This window comes from Entelurus aequoreus, linkage group LG04 (genome assembly GCF_033978785.1).
Source record: "Entelurus aequoreus isolate RoL-2023_Sb linkage group LG04, RoL_Eaeq_v1.1, whole genome shotgun sequence".
NCBI lineage: Eukaryota > Metazoa > Chordata > Actinopteri > Syngnathiformes > Syngnathidae > Entelurus > Entelurus aequoreus.
The window spans coordinates 8,199,810-8,222,536 of NC_084734.1; the positions used below are offsets into that span (position 1 = coordinate 8,199,810).

The 22,727-nt window shown below is 40.9% G+C and overlaps 1 protein-coding gene across 2 annotated transcripts in view; it reads left to right on the top strand.

Moving 5' to 3' along the window:
* Positions 1–22,727, top strand: part of LOC133648240 (neuronal acetylcholine receptor subunit beta-2-like) — a 438,894-nt gene that overhangs the window by 339,894 nt on the left and 76,273 nt on the right. The window contains exon 1 of one of the 2 annotated variants that reach the window (XM_062044133.1): positions 6,584–6,703. The exons of the other annotated variant lie outside the window; for it this stretch is intronic. Within the exon in view, the coding sequence (XP_061900117.1) occupies positions 6,649–6,703 (55 nt within the window). The 5' untranslated portion in view covers positions 6,584–6,648. Of the gene's footprint in view, positions 1–6,583; positions 6,704–22,727 lie in introns of those variants that run through there. 2 annotated transcript variants of the gene reach the window in all.

The following is a 22,727-nucleotide window of genomic DNA, read 5'->3' on the forward strand; positions in this document are numbered from 1 at the left end:
CTGGACTCTCTCACTATGATGTTAGATCCACTATGGACTGGACTCTCACACTATTAAATTAGATCCACTATGGACTGGACTCTCTCACTATTATGTTAGATCCACTATGGACTGGACTCTCACTATTATGTTAGATCCACTATGGACTGGACTCTCACTTATATGTTAGATCCACTATGGACTGGACTCTCACTATCATGTTAGATCCACTATGGACTGGACTCTCACTATTATGTTAGATCCACTATGGACTGGACTCTCACACTATTATGTTAGATCCACTATGGACTGGACTCTCACTATTATGTTAGATCCACTATGGACTGGACTCTCACACTATTAAATTAGATCCACTATGGACTGGACTCTCTCACTATGATGTTAGATCCACTATGGACTGGACTCTCACACTATTAAATTAGATCCACTATGGACTGGACTCTCTCACTATTATGTTAGATCCACTATGGACTGGACTCTCACTATTATGTTAGATCCACTATGGACTGGACTCTCACTTATGTTAGATCCACTATGGACTGGACTCTCACACTATTATGTTAGATCCACTATGGACTGGACTCTCTCACTATTATGTTAGATCCACTATGGACTGGACTCTCACACTATTAAATTAGATCCACTATGGACTGGACTCTCTCACTATTATGTTAGATCCACTATGGACTGGACTCTCACACTATTATGTTAGATCCACTATGGACTGGACTCTCACTATTATGTTAGATCCACTATGGACTGGACTCTCTCACTATTATGTTAGATCCACTATGGACTGGACTCTCTCACTATTATGTTAGATCCACTATGGACTGGACTCTCTCACTATTATGTTAGATCCACTATGGACTGGACTCTCACTATTATGTTAGATCCACTATGGACTGGACTCTCACTATTATGTTAGATCCACTATGGACTGGACTCTCACACTATTATGTTAGATCCACTATGGACTGGACTCTCACTATTATGTTAGATCCACTATGGACTGGACTCTCACACTATTAAATTAGATCCACTATGGACTGGACTCTCACACTATTAAATTAGATCCACTATGGACTGGACTCTCTCACTATTATGTTAGATCCACTATGGACTGGACTCTCACTATTATGTTAGATCCACTATGGACTGGACTCTCACTTATGTTAGATCCACTATGGACTGGACTCTCACACTATTATGTTAGATCCACTATGGACTGGACTCTCTCACTATTATGTTAGATCCACTATGGACTGGACTCTCACACTATTAAATTAGATCCACTATGGACTGGACTCTCTCACTATTATGTTAGATCCACTATGGACTGGACTCTCACACTATTATGTTAGATCCACTATGGACTGGACTCTCACTATTATGTTAGATCCACTATGGACTGGACTCTCTCACTATTATGTTAGATCCACTATGGACTGGACTCTCTCACTATTATGTTAGATCCACTATGGACTGGACTCTCTCACTATTATGTTAGATCCACTATGGACTGGACTCTCACTATTATGTTAGATCCACTATGGACTGGACTCTCACAATATCATGTTAGATCCACTATGGACTGGATTCTCACAATATCATGTCAGATCCACTATGGACTGGACTCTCACACTATTATGTTAGATCCACTATGGACTGGACTCTCACACTATTATGTTAGATCCACTATGGACTGGACTCTCACTATTATGTTAGATCCACTATGGACTGGACTCTCACACTATTATGTTAGATCCACTATGGACTGGACTCTCACTATTATGTTAGATCCACTATGGACTGGACTCTCACACTATTAAATTAGATCCACTATGGACTGGACTCTCTCACTATTATGTTAGATCCACTATGGACTGGACTCTCACACTATTATGTTAGATCCACTATGGACTGGACTCTCACTATTATGTTAGATCCACTATGGACCGGACTCTCACACTATTAAATTAGATCCATTATGGACTGGACTCTCTCACTATTATGTTAGATCAACTATGGACTGGACTCTCTCACTATTATGTTAGATCCACTATGGACTGGACTCTCTCACTATTATGTTAGATCCACTATGGACTGGACTCTCTCACTATTATGTTAGATCCACTATGGACTGGACTCTCACACTATTATGTTAGATCCACTATGGACTGGACTCACACACTATTATGTTTGATCCACTATGGACTGGACTCTCACTATTATGTTAGATCCACTATGGACTGGACTCTCACAATATCATGTTAGATCCACTATGGACTGGACTCTCACTATTATGTTAGATCCACTATGGACTGGACTCTCACACTATTATGTTAGATCCACTATGGACTGGACTCTCACACTATTATGTTAGATCCACTATGGACTGGACTCTCACACTATTATGTTAGATCCACTATGGACTGGACTCTCACACTATTATGTTAGATCCACTATGGACTGGACTCTCTCACTATTATTTTAGATCCACTATGGACTGGACTCTCTCACTATTATTTTAGATCCACTATGGACTGGACTCTCTCACTATTATGTTAGATCCACTATGGACTGGACTCTCACTATTATGTTAGATCCACTATGGACTGGACTCTCACACTATTATGTTAGATCCACTATGGACTGGACTCTCTCACTATTATGTTAGATCCACTATGGACTGGACTCTCACTATTCTGTTAGATCCACTATGGACTGGACTCTCACTATTCTGTTAGATCCACTATGGACTGGACTCTCACACTATTATGTTAGATCCACTATGGACTGGACTCTCACACTATTATGTTAGATCCACTATGGACTGGACTTTCACTATTATGTTAGATCCACTATGGACTGGACTCTCACACTATTAAATTAGATCCACTATGGACTGGACTCTCACTATTATGTTAGATCCACTATGGACTGGACTCTCTCACTATTATGTTAGATCCACTATGGACTGGACTCTCACTATTATGTTAGATCCACTATGGACTGGACTCTCTCACTATTATGTTAGATCCACTATGGACTGGACTCTCACTATTATGTTAGATCCACTATGGACTGGACTCTCACTATTATGTTAGATCCACTATGGACTGGACTCTCACACTATTATGTTAGATCCACTATGGACTGGACTCTCACACTATTATGTTAGACCCACTCGACGTCCATTGCATCCGGTCTCCCCGAGAGGGGGGTGGTGTCACCCACATCTGTGGTCCTCTCCAAGGTTTCTCATAGTCATTCATATTGCTTGCGGCTAATGTCCATCCGCAGTGTTTTAGCTACTTCCAAATCACTAATCCTGGTCTCCATGGTGACAAAAAAAGTACATTTCTTACAAGTACCATTATCACTGGAGGACGAGGAATAGCTAAACATGCTTCACTACACACCGTAGGAGGATACAATAGCTCACCGGCGTCACAATGTAAACAAACGCCATGGGTGGATCTACACCTGACATCCACTGTAATGATACCAAGTACAGGAGCGTACCTAGTCGATACTACTATGATTAAGATATTATTTATCATCAAAATATTTTTTCCTTTTTCAAAAATTAATATGCAACCGATTGTAGCTGAAATAGGCTTCAGCGACCCCGAAGGGAATACACGGTAGAAAATGGATGGATGGATGTTTATAAAGTCAGTAAATACTTCCCTGGACACATGAGGACTTTGAATATGACCAATGTATGATCCTGTAACTACTTGGTATCGGATCCATACCTAAATGTGTGGTATCATCCTAAACTAATGTAAAGTATCAAAAAAGGGAAGAATAAGTGATTATTACATTTGAACAGAAGTGTAGATAGAACATGTTGAAACAGAAAATAAGCAGACATTAACAGTAAATGAACAAGTGGATTAATAATCCATTTTTACAGTTTGTCCCTCATAATGTGTACAAAATAATAGGTGTATAAATGACACAATATGTTACTGCAGACTAATTAGGAGTCTTTGTTTGTTTACTTACTACTAAAAGACAAGTTGTCTAGTATGTTCACTATTTTATTTAAGGACTAAATGACAATAATAAACATATGTTTCATGTACACTAACATTTTTTGTTCAAATAAAGACAATAATGCAACTTTTTTGTGTTCCCCTTTATTTAGAAAAGTATGAAAATACATTTTGGTGCCGTGACAACCCTAATCCCTACTCAGGACCTCCACAATGTAGTCATTTTGCACCAGGGGGCATCTTGAGGACACCCCCAACCTTTCCATGGTCATCTATTTACAAACCCCGTTTCCACATGAGTTGGGAAATTGTGTTAGATGTAAATATAAACGGAATACAATGATTTGCAAATCCTTTTCAAGCCATATTCAGTTGAATATGCTACAAAGACAACATATTTGATGTTTAAACTCATTAACTTTTTTGTTTTTTTTGCAAATAATAATTAACTTAGAATTTCATGGCTGCAACACGTGCCAAAGTAGTTGGGAAAGGGCATGTTCACCACTGTGTTACATGGCCTTTCCTTTTAACAACACTCAGTAAAGGTTTGGGAACTGAGGAGACACATTTTTGAAGCTTCTCAGGTGGAATTCTTTCCCATTCTTGCTTGATGTACAGCTTAAGTTGTTCAACAGTCCGGGGGTCTCCCTTGTGCTATTTTAGGCTTCATAATGCGCCACACATTTTCAATGGGAGACAGGTCTGGACTACAGGCAGGCCAGTCTAGTACCCGCACTCTTTTACTATGAAGCCACGTTGATGTAACACGTGGCTTGGCATCGTCTTGCTGAAATAAGCAGGGGCGTCCATGTCAACAACATATGTTGCTCCAAAACCTGTATGTACCTTTCAGCATTAATGGTGCCTTCACAGATGTGTAAGTTACCCATGTCTTGGGCACTAATACACCCCCATACCATCACACATGCTGCCTTTTACACTTTGCGCCTAGAACAATCCGGATGGTTCTTTTCCTCTTTGGTCCGGAGGACAGGACGTCCACAGTTTCCAAAAACAATTTGAAATGTGGACTGGTCAGACCACAGAACACTTTTCCACTTTGTATCAGTCCATCTTAGATGAGCTCAGGCCCAGCGAAGCCGACGGCGTTTCTGGGTGTTGTTGATAAACGGTTTTCGCCTTGCATAGGAGAGTTTTAACGTGCACTTACAGATGTAGCGACCAGCTGTAGTTACTGACAGTGGGTTTCTGAAGTGTTCCTGAGCCCATGTGGTGATATCCTTTACACACTGATGTGGCTTGTTGATGCAGTACAGCCTGAGGGATGGAAGGTCACGGGCTTAGCTGCTTACGTGCAGTGATTTCTCCAGATTCTCTGAACCCTTTGATGATATTACGGAGCGTAGATGGTGAAATCCCTAAATTCCTTGCAATAGCTGCTTGAGAAAGGTTGTTCTTAAACTGTTCAACAATTTGCTCAGGCATTTGTTGACAAAGTGGTCACCCTCGCCCCATCCTTGTCTGTGAATGACTGAGCATTTCATGGAATCTACTTTTATACCCAATCATGGCACCCACCTGTTCCCAATTAGCCTGTTCACCTGTGGGATGTTCCAAATAAGTGTTTGACGAGCATTCCTCAACTTTATCAGTATTCATTGCCACCTTTCCCAACTTCTTTGTCACGTGTTGCTGCCATCAAATTCTAAAGTTAATGATTATTTGCAAAAAAAAAAAAAAATGTATGAGTTTGAACATCAAATATGTTGTCTTTGTAGCATATTCAACTGAATATGGGTTGAAAATGATTTGCAAATCATTGTTTATATTTACATCTAACACCATTTCCCAACTCATATGGAAACGGGGTTTGTAAATGTAACTTAGATATTGGGTTTCACTATGTAAAAGCGCTTTGCGTCACTAGAGAAAAGCGCTATATAAATATAATTAACTTCACTTCACGTGTGTAATGATTCATTTACCTAAATCACCTCCCCCGACTATTTCACGTCCTCCTATTTCATCATTGTCATGTCCCACGCAGGCCGGAGAGACTAATGTGTTGCTCCCTCACCGCAGGGAGGCTCCTCTCCTCCGCCTGCTGGCTCTTGCACATCAGGCCTAAAATCTCCATAATAAAACAATTCACTCCTTTTTAAAAAAAAAAAAATGAATTAAACATTGTAGGGAGTTTATTTTTTTATGTTGTGTCTTTTTCGACGTGTTCCTTCTCACCGATGGCAACCTCCGCCCGTTAACACCGAGGTGTCGCGCAAGTGCCGCCCGGGCTGGGGAGCGCACTAAGCGGTGTGCCGGGCCATGTGAGCACCGGCGAACCGGAACGATTGTGCCACCGCCGCCGCTGCTCGCTCGCTCCTGACCCACATTTCTCCTCTCCGCGTCGGCCAAAGAGGACGTGAACCACGGCGGGGGGGATTGTGCTCTTGTTAGCCGGGCGCCGCTGCGCACGATCGGTGCGCTCCTTGCAAAGAGCGCCTGCACCCGGGCAGAGGTGAGTGGATCTCTCCCCGCTTCTAATAGACACTTTCCCCCCTCGGAGGACAGCCTTTTCATGCCTAATTGTCTCGATCTTTACCCAGTCCGAGTCTACAATAGAGCGGCGAGTTGACGCGCGTCGTGCAGCCTGCAGCCTGCAGACGGCGGGGGAGCAACCATGAAGGTGCCGGTGATCGCGGCGCTGCTTCTCCTTGGCACCAGCCTGTCACCGAGTGAGTAATCCCGCTTTAATCCTTCCAAAAGTGTGCAGGGGGGCGTCCTTCAAAGAGGATCAAACATGATTTTCATGGTCAAATGGTCAGTGTGACACATGTGCAGCAGCAGCAGCGAGGACACACATTCTTCTTTTATTGGAATGTTGCAAGTTGGAGATGATCTGCTAATAACCAAAGTCATGTACTTTCCATCACAACTTTTACAGCAAAATGGCTTTGAGTGGAGATTATGAAGTCATTTATATACAGTATGTACAGTATGTACAGTATAGGCCTGCTGTGGTCATTGTATGGTCATTGCTTGGACTTTTAGTGGTCCTAATATTTCAGTTACCTAATTTACATACTTGACACATGTCTCTAATATTTTGGTCACCTAATTTACATACTTGACACATGTCCCTAATATTTTGGTTACCTAATTTACATACTTGACACATGTTTCTAATGTTTTGGTTGCCTAATTTACATACTTGACACATGTTTCTAATGTTTTGGTTACCTAATTTACATACTTGACACATGTCCCTAATATTTTGGTTACCTAATTTACAAACGTGACACATGTCCCTAATATTTTGGTCACCTAATTTACATACTTGACGCATGTTTAGAATATTTTGGTCACCTAATTTACATTTTTGACGCATGTTCAGAATATTTTGGTTACTTAATTTACATACTTGACACATGTTTCTAATGTTTTGGTTACCTAATTTACATACTTGACGCATGTTCAGAATATTTTGGTTACTTAATTTACATACTTGACACATGTCCCTAATATTTTGGTTGCCTAATTTACATACTTGACACATGTTCCTAATGTTTTGGTTACCTAATTTACATACTTGACACAAGTCTCTAATATTTTGGTCACCTAATTTACATACTTGACGCATGTTCAGAATATTTTGGTCACCTAATTTACATACTTGACACATGTCCCTAATATTTTGGTCACCTAATTTACATACTTGACGCATGTTTAGAATATTTTGGTCACCTAATTTACATACTTGACTCATTTTCAGAATATTTTGGTTACTTAATTTACGTACTTGACACATGTTTCTAATGTTTTGGTTACCTAATTTACATACTTGACACATGTTTCTAATGTTTTGGTTACCTAATTTACATACTTGACACATGTTTCTAATGTTTTGGTTACCTAATTTACATACTTGACACATGTTTCTAATGTTTTGGTTACCTAATTTACATACTTGACACATGTTTCTAATGTTTTGGTTACCTAATTTACATACTTGACACATGTTTCTAATGTTTTGGTTACCTAATTTACATACTTGACACATGTCCCTAATATTTTGGTTACCTAATTTACATACTTGACGCATGTCCCTAATATTTTGGTTACCTAGTTTACATACTTGACACATGTTCCTAATATTTTAGTTACCTAATTTACTACTTGACAAATGTTCCTAATTTTTTGGTTACCTAATTTACATACTTGACACATGTTTCTAATATTTTGCTTACCTAATTTACATACTTGACACATGTTTTTGTTTTTGTTTAATGTTCCTAACGAACAAGCGGTGCTGCCGTGAGACTTTCCTCAAATGTTGTCCCGTGTCCACTGAATGTCTGCTCTTAAACAGCAGACATTCAGTGGACACGGGACAACATTTGAGGAAAGTCTCACGGCAGCACCGCTTGTTCGTTAGGAACATTAAACAAAAACAAAAACATGTGTCAAGTATGTAAATTAGGTAAGCAAAATATTAGAAACATGTGTCAAGTATGTAAATTAGGTAACCAAAAAATTAGGAACATTTGTCAAGTAGTAAATTAGGTAACTAAAATATTAGGAACATGTGTCAAGTATGTAAACTAGGTAACCAAAATATTAGGGACATGCGTCAAGTATGTAAATTAGGTAACCAAAATATTAGGGACATGTGTCAAGTATGTAAATTAGGTAACCAAAACATTAGAAACATGTGTCAAGTATGCTACTGAAAACACTTTTTTTTACTTTTAAGTGCAATGACCGTACAGTTGCATTCCGGTCAGAGCAAAGAGGAGACGCACACCCACTCTGCCTAGCTTTACAGTGTCAGATGATGTTTCATCACAGTCCCGCTTCAAATAAAATCAACCGCGGTACCTTTGTTGGTAGAGCGGCCCTGCCAGCAACTTAAGAGTTCCCGGTTCGATCCCTGTTCCACCATCCTAGTCACTGCCGTTGCGTCCTTGGGCAAGACACTTTATCCACCTGCTCCCAGTACCACCCACACTGGTTTAAATGTAACTTAGATCATGGCTTTCGCTATTTCAAACGCTTTGAGTCACTAGAGAAAAGCGCTATATAAATATAGTTCACTTCACTAAACCTCAATGAGCCAGTCAGTAGATTTGGTTCCTTCGTGATTATCCCAACCCTTCAGTCTTTTGATCATATTTAAATACTCTAACATTTACCGATGTAGGACAAAGAAAAATACAACTGAACTCAGAATTAACAGAAGCAAATCAATTTACAATTATTATTTTGTTTTCCTGTCCAGCCACTCAGACAAATCATATAGTTGATGTATGTCACGTTCAAACACTGATGACATCTATTAAACAAGACAAGAAGCAAGGAATTAAACAGAGACAGAATTCAATTTAGCTCATTGAGGAGAAACGTCTGGGCTGTAGTCTTTGTACAGTCTCCCACCACGCTCCGACGAAAGGTCGCACGCCTCCTCTTTTATTTGGACTTTCCCTGATTACATGGCAACAGCTGTTTCTAAAGGGAGGGGGGTCGTAAACAGCCGTCGCCTTTTCAAAGAAAAGGTGTCTGGAGGGGGGTTCAGCCCCTGCTTCCTCTCCGCTTTGTAGATCTCGGGTCAAGACAAAATCTTCCTGTGGATTACAATAGATCAAAGAAACCGACACCTTCATGTCGCTATTGACGGAAGGAGATTTTTCACCTATATCCATATTTAAGTGTTACTTCTTTACTTCCATAGTCATATTACAAAATAGCTAGTATTCTTCCTTCTTTCTCTCTCATAGTAATGTGTGTCGGCCTTCTAGCAGTGGAATGCAGGGAGTAGAGATAACTCGGGGAGTAGTCTAAACAACGAGGGTGGGAGCCAGGGACAGAGGGAAGAACACAGGAGTTCCGGGGTCTTGGGGGGAGATCGATCTAGGCTGGGCTAGGAAACATTTCTGTACTGGATGGGTCTCACGTTTGTCTTCAAAGCTTTGAGAATAAACCACAAAATACCAACTACTGCCTGGTGATGAATTTAAACATCAGCTTATGTGCCATAAAAATAATTTGGGAGTGACCAGCACCTTAAAATCCCTGGGAGGAAGAGCTGGTCAACGCAACAATTTGGGGGCTCGTCCAGGATTGTTGCGTATGAATATATCTAAAAAAAAAAAGTTTAAAAAAAAAAAGAAAGAAGGGTTTTTAAGCCTTTTTTAAAAGCGTCCACAGTCTGTGGTGCCCTCAGGTGGTCAGGGAGAGCGTTCCACAGACTTACATTCATGTTTGGCTCAGCTGGAGGGGATAGAAAGAAGAATAAAAAAGGAAGAAAGAGGGTGAAATTGTGGACACGAGGGGGATAAGACAGAGAGACAACAACAACATAATCAGCATTCATTTACACTCCCGCCAAGTTATTCCTCATTCCTACAAGAGTCCATTGAGATGAATTATGCACATGAGTCAGTGATGTCATTCAGCAACTTCTAGCAATTTTCATGACCGCCAAAAGCTATTTTCCTTACTCGGTAGTCGGCAAGACTGGAAGATGACGAGAGATCCGAGGAGGTTGCGGTACCGAGATACAAATGGAGATAACAGATGCGGAGGGCGAGACAGAAGAGAAAACAGTGGAGATGATTTGTAATTTGTGGTTAGTTAAGACGAGCACGAGGAAGCCACAGTGCAGGGAGAGCTGCTGAAGGTGTCTTAAGGAATACATCGACATTAAAACAGTTATTTTCAAACGCATCATGCCAGTAAAGTCTCACTCTTTCTGAAAGTCGGCAGTTCTGTTAAACTTCTACCGAGTCTAACTTTATAACGCTAGACGTGCATGCACTATATTGCCAAAAGTATTTGGCCACCTGCCATATGAACTTGAAAGTGCCATCCCGTGGAATTGTCCAACATGTTTTGGTATCCCGGAGCATTCAAAGTTCCTTTCACTGGAACTAAGGGGCCAAGCCCCAACTCCTGAAAAACCAACCCCACACCATAATTCCTCCTCCACCAAATTTCAATGCACAATGCAGTTTGAAATGTGGCGTTCTCCCGGCAACCTCCAAACCCAGACTGGTCCATCAGATCCACTATGGACTGGACTCTCACTATTATGTTAGATCCACTATGGACTGGACTCTCACTATTATGTTAGATCCACTATGGACTGGACTCTCACACTATTATGTTAGATCCACTATGGACTGGACTCTCACACTATTATGTTAGATCCACTATGGACTGGACTCTCACACTATTATGTTAGATCCACTATGGACTGGACTCTCACACTATTACGTTAGATCCACTATGGACTGGACTCTCACACTATTATGTTAGATCCACTATGGACTGGACTCTCACACTATTACGTTAGATCCACTATGGACTGGACTCTCACACTATTATGTTAGATCCACTATGGACTGGACTCTCACACTATTACGTTAGATCCACTATGGACTGGACTCTCACTATTATGTTAGATCCACTACGGACTGGACTCTCACACTATTATGTTAGATCCACTATGGACTGGACTCTCACACTATTATGTTAGATCCACTATGGACTGGACTCTCACACTATTATGTTAGATCCACTATGGACTGGACTCTCACATTATTATGTTAGATCCACTATGGACTGGACTCTCACTATTATGTTAGATCCACTATGGACTGGACTCTCACTATCATGTTAGATCCACTATGGACTGGACTCTCACTATTATGTTATATCCACTATGGACTGGACTCTCACACTATTATGTTAGATCCACTATGGACTGGACTCTCACTATTATGTTAGATCCACTATGGACTGGACTCTCACACTATTATGTTAGATCCACTATGGACTGGACTCACAATATTATGTTAGATCCACTATGGACTGGACTCTCACACTATTATGTTAGATCCACTATGGACTGGACTCTCACTATTATGTTAGATCCACTATGGACTGGACTCTCACTATTATGTTAGATCCACTATGGACTGGACTCTCACTATTATGTTAGATCCACTATGGACTGGACTCTCACACTATTATGTTAGATCCACTATGGACTGGACTCTCACTATTATGTTAGATCCACTATGGACTGGACTCTCACTATTATGTTAGATCCACTATGGACTGGACTCTCACTATTATGTTAGATCCACTATGGACTGGACTCTCACTATTATGTTAGATCCACTATGGATTGGACTCTCACTATTATGTTAGATCCACTATGGATTGGACTCTCACTATTATGTTAGATCCACTATGGACTGGACTCACACACTATTATGTTAGATCCACTATGAACTGGACTCTCACTATTATGTTAGATCCACTATGGACTGGACTCTCACAATATTATACTAGACCCACTCGACGTCCATTGCATCAGGTCTCCCCTAGAGGGGGTGGGGGGATTACCCACATCTGCGGTCCTCTCCAAGGTTTCTCATAGTCATTCACATTTTTCCTTGCCCTTATGTAGGCTCTGAACCAAGGATGTTGTCGTGGCTTGTGCAGCCCTTTGAGACACTTGTGATTTAGGGCTATATAAATAAACATTGATTGATTGATGATTGAAAACAATTGCCCAGGCCTGGACTATCACATACTCTATAAACAACAACAACATGGTAGCATCTTATAGTCCTCATGACGGCTCGCAGGAAATGCCGAGGATGAAGTTAGAAGAAAGCCAAATCTTTTCGATAACCCCAATGTGTCTCGGGAGTGTAGAACGGCAATGGAGGAGGACTGGTGTGACCTTCACTGTCAGCACGTGTGACCTTCACTGTCAGCACTGGGCCGCTGCACAGCTCCACAGAGCACGAGGGTTACACAACGCCGTTTGAGTCCAGTGGAACACAGCATGTTTCGTGGCTTCCTGACGTCACAATGACTCACTGGGCCACAACATTAGGTACACCGATTCAGCCCTGACACAGTCTCAGAGGTCCCACAGGACTTCATTTGTCCTCCCAGTCTAGCCTTGACACTGGAATACGGAATATTTGAAGTAGCAGTAAGGTGGGAAAAGAAGTTGACTTTATATGCTTACCGTATTCGTGTTACATTGTATTCATTAAGACCAAATCCAATCGTGTTTACATTCCGCAAAGTATGTAAAAAGACAGTCGAAACGTCACAAAATGCCAGAAATTCAATCAATTAATGTTTATTTATGTAGCCCACATAAGGGCAAGGAAAAACTCACAACCCCAATGGGACGTCGATGTGAACGACTATGAGAAACCTTGGAGAGGACCGCATATGTGGGTGACCCCCCCTCTAGGGGAGACCGGATGCAATGGAAGTCAAGTGGGTCTGACATAATATTGTGAAAGTCCAGTCCATAGTGGATCTAACATAATAGTGTGAGAGTCCAGTCCATAGTGGATCTAACATAGTAGTAAGAGTCCAGTCCATAGTGGATCTAACATAATAGTGTGAGAGTCCAGTCCGTAGTGGATCTAACATAATAGTGTGAGAGTCCAGTCCATAGTGGATCTAACATAATAGTGAGAGTCCAGTCCATAGTGGATCTAACATAATAGTGTGAGAGTCCAGTCCATATTGGATCTAACATAATAGTGTGAGAGTCCAGTCCATAGTGGATCTAACATAATAGTGAGAGTCCAGTCCATAGTGGATCTAACATAATAGTGAGAGTCCAGTCCATAGTAGATCTAACATAATAGTGTGAGAGTCCAGTCCATAGTGGATCTAACATAATAGTGAGAGAGTCCAGTCCATAGTGGATCTAACATAATAGTGAGAGAGTCCAGTCCATAGTGGATCTAACATAATAGTGTGAGAGTCCAGTCCATAGTGGATCTAACATAATAGTGTGAGAGTCCAGTCCATAGTGGATCTAGCATAATAGTGAGAGTCCAGTCCATAGTGGATCTAACATAATAGTGAGAGTCCAGTCCATAGTGGATCTAACATAATAGTGTGAGAGTCCAGTCCATAGTGGATCTAACATAATAGTGAGAGTCCAGTCCATAGTGGATCTAACATAATAGTGAGAGTCCAGTCCATAGTGGATCCAACATAATAGTGAGAGTCCAGTCCATAGTGGATCCAACATAATAGTGTGAGAGTCCAGTCCATAGTGGATCTAACATAATAGTGTGAGAGTCCAGTCCATAGTGGATCTAACATAATAGTGAGAGTCCAGTCCATAGTGGATCTAATAGTGAGAGTCCAGTCCATAGTGGATCTAACATAATAGTGTGAGAGTCCAGTCCACAGTGGATCTAACATAATAGTGTGAGAGTCCAGTCCATAGTGGATCTAACATAATAGTGTGAGAGTCCAGTCCATAGTGGATCTAACATAATAGTGTGAGAGTCCAGTCCATAGTGGATCTAACATAATAGTGTGAGAGTCCAGTCCATAGTGGATCTAACATAATAGTGTGAGAGTCCAGTCCATAGTGGATCTAGCATAATAGTGTGAGAGTCCAGTCCATAGTGGATCTAACATAATAGTGTGAGAGTCCAGTCCATTGTGGATCTAACATAATAGTGAGAGTCCAGTCCATAGTGGATCTAACATAATAGTGAGAGTCCAGTCCATAGTGGATCTAACATAATAGTGTGAGAGTCCAGTCCATAGTGGATCTAACATAATAGTGAGAGTCCAGTCCATAGTGGATCTAACATAATAGTGAGAGTCCAGTCCATAGTGGATCCAACATTTGCTCAATGAGGAGAGACGTATCGGGCTGTACTCTCAGTTAGGCCTGGACTTTGACACTCGTGTATTATAGAAAGAAAACAAAAAACAAACAACGTTAAATGACACGAAATTGCATAAATTGAATTTGTTTTAACTAGCCCCATAAGTCCTCCAGCAGCTATACAATTATAAAAGTAAATTGCTGAATAGACGACACTTCTTGACAGACATTCGTAGGACGGAGGATTCTCGTCTGTCAATCTTCTGTCTTTGCAGCTCAAGCACGGATCCTGCAGCCGGGTGTAGAACTATCAGTTTGCACGCCCTCAAACGCCAAATAGTGCTCGCAAAACGGTGACGAGTGTTGATAAATCACCGTGCGTGTGCTAAATAGTTAAGCATGCTTTTATTTTGAAAGCCTGACTTGAACCAGCCACAGGATGTTGTCGATTGTTGATGGCCAATTAAAGCCCTTCATACACAATATGACAGCGACCAGATAAAACAAATGAGTACATAGTTTGTATAATAAACACAACCAAAGGGGTTTTTTTTACCTTTGTTTGCTGTGTTGCAGCCAGGAGTCACTAATATGGTTCTGGAGCAGGGGTGTCCAAAGTGTGGTGTGGGGGCCATTTGTAGCCTGCGGCTAATGTTTTGATACTAAACATACTATTAACAAAAAAAAAACGTAACAAGAAAAAGTTGCAATGTTGTTTCTAATAACACAAAGGTTGTCAGGTTCAAACACTGATGACATCTATTAAACAAGACAAGAAGCAAAGAATCAAACAGAGACAGAATGAAATCAGGACTCAATATTGAGGAGAGTCGTCTGTACACTGTGCCCTTGTGCAGTATCTCAGCACGCTCTGCCAAAAGATTGCACGCCTCCTTCTTTTATTTTGGACCCTCCCCGACCACACGGCCACCGCCGTTTCCAAAGGGCAAAGGTCGCAAAAATTTCACAGGAAAGGTCGTAAACAATTCACAGAAAAGGTCAGTTCAAAAAGAGTTTGTAAAATAGTTCAAAAAGAGGTCCGTAAAATAGTTCGAAAAGAGTTCGTAAAATACTTCAAAAAGAGGTCGTCTGGAAATTGGGCAGATCCTGCCATCTCTCCGCTTTGAAGACCTTGAGTTAGAACAGTGTTTTTCAACCACTGCAAACCAGTAAATAAAGTCTAAAAATGATGTGTTGTTGTTGAGTGTTGGTGCTGTCTACACAGCAAAAAGTCAGTGTTCAAAAACAAGAAAAAAATCAATAAAATGAGGGGTATTTTATTTGAACTAAGCAAAATTATCTGCCAATAGAACAAGAAAATTCGGCTTGTCAAGACTTTCCAAAACAAGTCAAATTAGCTAACCTCAATGAACCCAAAAATAGCTTAAAATAAGTATATTCTCACTAATAACAAGTGCACTTTTCTTGGTAGAAAAAAAAAGAGACCTTTTTGCTCAATATGTTGAAAAATATTCTTAAATGAAGTAAATGCTAGTGCCATTATCGTGACATAATGATGTGCGCTCGGCATCGTGATTTTTTTTTTCATGCTTGAAGTAAGAAATGATGACTTTAAAAAAGTACTTTTACACTTGTGAGTGTTGACGACACAGCTTTGCAACAGTTGATATTCTAGTTTCAAGCATGTTTTACTCAATATAGCTCATCAAATCTCAGCAACAAGCTGTAATATCTTACTGACATCATTTAGGACCAAAACACTTAAAACAAGTAAAACACTCTAACATCAAATCTGCTTAATGAGAAGAATTATCTTATCAGACAGAAAATAAGCAAATATCACCCTTATTTGTGACATTTAATCTTACTTAGATTTCAGTTTTTGCAGAGTAACCATGTAATACTCTTCCATATCAGTAGGTGGCAGCCGGTAGCTAATTGCTTTGTATATGTCAGAAACAGCGGGAGGCAGTGTGCAGGTAAAAAAAAGGTGTCTAATGCTTAAACCAAAAATAAACAAAAGGTGAGTGCCCCTAAGAAAAGGCATTGAAGCTTAGGGAAGGCTATGCAGAACAAAACTACATCTGAACTGGCTACAAAGTAAACAAAAACAGAATGCTGGACGACAGCAAAGACTTACTGTGGAGATAAGACAAAGTACATCTGAACATGACATGACAATCTCGGTAGGTTTCAAAGACAGCTTTTGTCTTCTTGTCAGGAACTCAATGTAATACAAAGTTTTTGTGATCATTTAGAAACAATCATTCTAACAGCTGTAATTGCTCAAAAACTAATAATGAATCAAAATCCATGTTGGGAATTATTGACCAATCTAAATATTCCACTTTGAAATATTTTTGGGGAAAATATTGCATATTTTTGCGGGTTTGCCATAATAAAAAACAACCTAAAGTTTTCTTTGACAAAAAGGGAATAAAACAAACAAAAAAAAGGAAAAATAATAAAAACATTAAATTGATGGAAGTTGATCAGGAGACTTAAATGTTGGGTAAAAAAAAAAAAAAAAAAAAGTATGACTTTTTTAACACTTTTATGAGTGGGGACCTTTTGGATCTCCAATAATTTTAGTGAGATTTTTTAAAGAAAAAAACTGTCATTGCTCAAAAAATAATAATTCATTAAAATGATTGTTGTTATAAACGATTGACATATTTAAGCCTCCAATTACTTCACATTAAATATTCCCCTTTGAAAAATGTGTGGGGGAAATATGTAATTTTTTGTGTTTTTTGCCTTTAAAAGAGAGAAAAAGGGCATAACTAAGATAATTGTTTTTGGTGCTAAAAAAGAGAAAGGTTTAAAGGCCTACTGAAAGCCACTACTAGCGACCACGCAGTCTGATAGTTTATATATCAATGATGAAATCTTGACATTGCAACACATGCCAATACGGCCGGGTTAACTTATAAAGTGACATTTTAAATTTCCCGCCACACTTCCGCTTGAAAACGTCTATGTATGATGACGTACGCGCGTGACGTAGCCAGTTTAACACAGGTATGGCTTCCCCATTGAAGCCAATACGAAATAGCTCTGTTTTCATCTCATAACTCCACAGTATTCTGGACATCTGTGTTGGTGAATCTGTTGCAATTTGTTCATTGCATTACGGAGAAAGAAGCTGAGCAAGCAAAGGAGAAAGTTGTCGGTGCGAAGCGGATATTTTGCGAGGGAAGTCAGCAACACAACACGGCCGGTGTTTCTTTGTTTACATTCCCGAAAGATGCAGTCAAGATCGAAGAACTGGGACAACAGAGACTCTAACCAGGAGGACTTTGATTTGGATACACAGACGCGATACCGTGAGTACGTAGCTGTGCTTCCAAACATTTGATCGCTTGCTATACCAAGCTCGAGCTAGTAGCTAGGAGCTAGAATAACAAACACCTAGGTGTTTGTTATGCGGGATTAATTTGTGGCATATTAAATATAAGCCTGGTTGTGTTGTGGCTACTTGTGTTTATTTACTGTTGTAGTCATTCCCAGCTGAATATCAGGCTTCCAAACATGTGATCGCTTGCCCGTACGTTCGTGTCACGTACGTAACTTTGGTTGAATATATAAGCTTTATGAACCTTGGGTTAGGTGAACGGTCCTTTGGGCTGAGTGAGTGTGTGTGTTGTGCAGGTGTTTGAATTGTATTGGCAGGTTATATATACGGGATCCCGTCCATATTACCCGCTCGAGCTATAACTAGCTCGAGCTAGTAGCTAGGAGCTAGCATAACAAACACCTAGGTGTTTGTTATGCGGGATTAATTTGTGGCATATTACATATAAGCCTGGTTGTGTTGTGGCTAATAGAGTATATATATGTCTTGTGTTTATTTACTGTTTTAGTCATTCCACTCCCCACTAGTCCTTCACTTGCACTTTCCTCATCCACAAATCTTTCATCCTCGCTCAAATTAATGGGGAAATTGTCGCTTTCTCAGTCCGAATCTCTCGCACTTCATGCGGCCATCGTTGTAAACAATAGGGAACTTTGCGTATATGTTCAACTGACTACGTCACGCTACTTCCGGTAAGGGCAAGCCTTTTTTTTATCAGATACCAAAAGTTGCGATCTTTATCGTCGTCGTTCTCTACTAAATCCTTTCAGCAAAAATATGGCAATATCGCGAAATGATCAAGTATGACACATAGAATAGATCTGCTATCCCCGTTTAATTTTTTTTTTAAAATTTCAGTAGGCCTTTAAGTGTTGGGGGAAAAAAAAGGTATGCCTTTTTTTTTTTAACAGTGGTGCCCTTTTGGATCTCCAATAATTTTAGTGAGATTTTTAAAAGAAAAAAAACTGTCATTGCTCAAAAAAAAAAAATTCATTAAAATTATTGTTGGTATAAATTATTAACAACCTCCAATTACTTCATAATGAATATTCCACTTTGACAAATTAGTGGGGGAAACATTGCAATTTTTGTGCTTTTAAACCAGTAAAAGAGGGTAAAAAGGGCATAAAAAACAAGAACTTTCCATGGACAGACAAACCTGAAGTTGATCTGGAGATTTCAGCGCATTCATCGTGTCAGCAGAGTGTCGTCATCAGCTACCGTGCTACTTTCTGTGCTATTTAAGTGTTGTTTGAGCCTTTGAGACAACAAAAATGTTGTAAATGTGATCAATGTGTGGTTTGAAACATCCACAGCGTTGTCGACTCCTGCCCCTCCCTTCTGCGGCACGCCCAGAAGATTAACCGACAAGGTCAAGTGGATTTAAGTTTTTATTCCTAATCATCAAAGGCTGTTAAAGTTGAGGACTTTGGTGGTTTTAAACTGCAAGTGCACCACGAAGCTAGTGACAGTGTGTGCGCGTGTGTCAGCAGGGTGGCTGGAAACGAGGATATTTCAGCTAGTTGTTGATGGTTTGGTTTTACGAGCAGAGGAGCATGTTGGGCAGCGCACACACACAGAGTACTTACAAGCAGACACAGTGTGTAGACAGAAAAGGGAGAATGGACGCATTTTGGTGCAAAAAGTAAAGATAAAGGTGAAGTTATAACACTGAAACACCCTCAGGAAGAGCTGCTTTAAGACACGGCTAGCTAGCTAGCAGCTAACATGCATCCACAGTGTTTTAGCTACTTCTAAATCACTAATCCTCGCCTCCATGGCGACAAATAAAGTAAGTTTCTTACAAGTACTATTATCACTGGAGGACGAGGAATAGCTAAACATGCTTCACTACACACCGTAGGAGGATACAATAGCTCACCGGCGTCACAATGTAAACAAACGCCATGGGTGGATCTACACCTGACATCCACTGTAATGATACCAAGTACGGGAGCGTATCTAGTCGATACTACAATGATTACATCGATATTTTTTAGCATCACAAAATCTATTTTCGTTTTTTTTTTAATTCATATTATGTTTATAAAGTCAGCAAATACGTCCCTGGACACATGAGGACTTTGAATATGACCAATGTATGATCCTGTAACTACTTGGTATCAGATCCATACCTAAATGTGTGGTATCATCTTAAACTAATGTAAAGTATCAAAGAAAAGAATAAGTGATTATTACATTTGAACAGAAGTGTAGATAGAACATGTTGAAACAGAAAACAGCGCGACACCTACCCTTTACATCAGTATTTTTTAACCATATTATTATTGGTTTATCAGGTATTATATTTTATTGTATGATCCTGTAACTACTTGGTATCGGACCGATACCTAAATGTGTGGTATCCTCCAAAACTAATGTAAAGTATCAAAGAAGAGAGGAATAAGTGATTATTACATTTGAACAGAAGTGTAGATAGAACATGTTAAAACAGAAAATAAGCAGATATTAACAGTAAATGAACAAGTGGATTAATATTTCATTTTTTACAGTTTGTCCCTCATAATGTGTACAAAATAATAGGTGTATAAATGACACAATATGTTACTGCAGACTAATTAGGAGTCTTTGTTTGTTTACTTACTACTAAAAGACAAGTTGTCTAGTATGTTCACTATTTTATTGAAGGACTAAATGACAATAATAAACATATGTTTCATGTACACTAAGATTTGTTGTTCAAATAAAATCAATAATGACATTTTTTGTGGTCCCCTTTATTTAGAAAAGTATCAAAATACATTTTGGTACTGGAACCAACCCTAACCCTAACCCTACATTCATGCTGAGGAGATGCCACCGTTGCACAAATGACAAAAGACTGAATAATTGACTTGGTGATCATCATACACCAAAAACCCTGCAAGAAGAGTCAGGTCTTGACTCAGACCTCATCTTCTTCAAACTGAACCAGAATCTGGTTGCACACGTTCATTTGGCCTGAGAAAGTCCTGATGAACAATCTTTGATTTGCGCTGGAGTTCTCACACTTGAGATGATGGCCCTCTTATTTTTAGAGACAATCAATTATTGAGGTGTGGAGAGTGCAGCCACTAGTACTATTGTGTGTGTGTATCTGTGTGTGTGTGTGTGTGTGTGTGTGTGTATGTGTGTGTGTGTGTGTGTGTGTGCATGTGTGATGGAACCTTCTGGTATTCTCCCTACAGTCACTTCCTCCAACACCACACTGTAGTTGTCCTTCACTGCTTCTTACTACTTCCTGCCAGCCTGCATCACGTCTGCTTACTCTCCTCATGCCCACCTCCACATGCCCGATGTTTACTTCTCTTCAAGTGGATCGTGTTCTCCGGACTATAGAACGCGCCGGTATATAAGCCGCACCAGTGAGGGTTGGACTCCGCCAAGGCTGCCCTTGGTCACAGATTCTGTTCATAACTTTTACGGACAGAATTTCTAGGCGCAGTCAAGGCGTTGAGGAGATCCGGTTTGGTGGCTGCAGGATTAGGTCTCTGCTTTTTGCAGATGATGTGGTCCTGATGGCTTCATCTGGCCAGGATCTTCAGCTCTCACTGGATCGGTTCGCAGCCGAGTGTGAAGCGACTGGAATGAGGATCAGCACCTCCGAGTCCGAGTCTTGGTTCTCGCCCGGGAAAGGGTGGAGTCCCATCTCCAAGTTGGGGAGGAGACCCTGCCCCAAGTGGAGGAGTTCAAGTACCTCTGAGTCTTGTTCACGAGTGAGGGATGAGTGAATGGTGAGATCGACAGGCGAATCGGTGCGGCGTCTTCAGTAATGCGGACGCTGTATCGATCCGTTGTGGTGAAGAAGGAGCTGAGCCGGAAGGCAAAGCTCTCAATTTACCGGTCGATCTACGTTCCCATCCTCACCTATGGTCATGAGCTTTGGGTTATGACCGAAAGGACAAGATCACGGGTACAAGTGGCCCAAATGAGTTTCCTCCGCCGGGTGGCGGGTCTCTCCCTTAGAGATAGGGTGAGAAGCTCTGTCATCCGGGAGGAACTCAGAGTAAAGCCGCTGCTCCTCCACATTGATAGGAGCCAGATGAGGTGGTTTGGGCATCTCACTGGACTGGTTCGCAGCCGAGTGTGAAGCGACTGGGATGAGAATCATCACCTCCGAGTCCGAGTCCATGGTTCTCGCCCCGAAAATGGTGGAGTGCCATCTCCGAGTTGGGGAGGAGATTTTGCCCCAAGTAGAGGACTTCAAGTACCTTGGAGTCTTGTTCACGAGTGAGGGAAGAGTGGATGGTGAGATCGACAGGCGGATCGGTGCGGCGTCTTCAGTAATGCGGACGCTGTATCGATCCGTTGTGGTGAAGAAGGAGCTGAGCCGGAAGGCAAAGCTCTCAATTTACCGGTCGATCTACGTTCTTATCCTCACCTATGGTCATGAGCTTTGGGTTATGACTGAAAGGACAAGATCACGGGTACAAGCGACCCAAATGAGTTTCCTCCGCCGGGTGGCGGGTTTGTCCCTTAGAGATAGGGTGAGAAGCTCTGTCATCCGGGTGGAACTCAAAGTAAAGCCGCTGCTCCTCCACATTGAGAGGAGCCAGATGAGGTGGTTCAGGCATCTCACTGGACCAGTTCGCAGCCGAGTGTGAAGCGACTGGGATGAGAATCAGCACCTCCAAGTTCGAATCTTGGTTCTCGCCCGGGAAAGGGTGGAGTCCCATCTCCAGGTTGGGGAGGAGACCCTGCCCCAAGTGGAGGACTTCAAGTACCTCGGAGTCTTGTTCACGAGTGAGGGAAGAGTGGATGGTGAGATCGA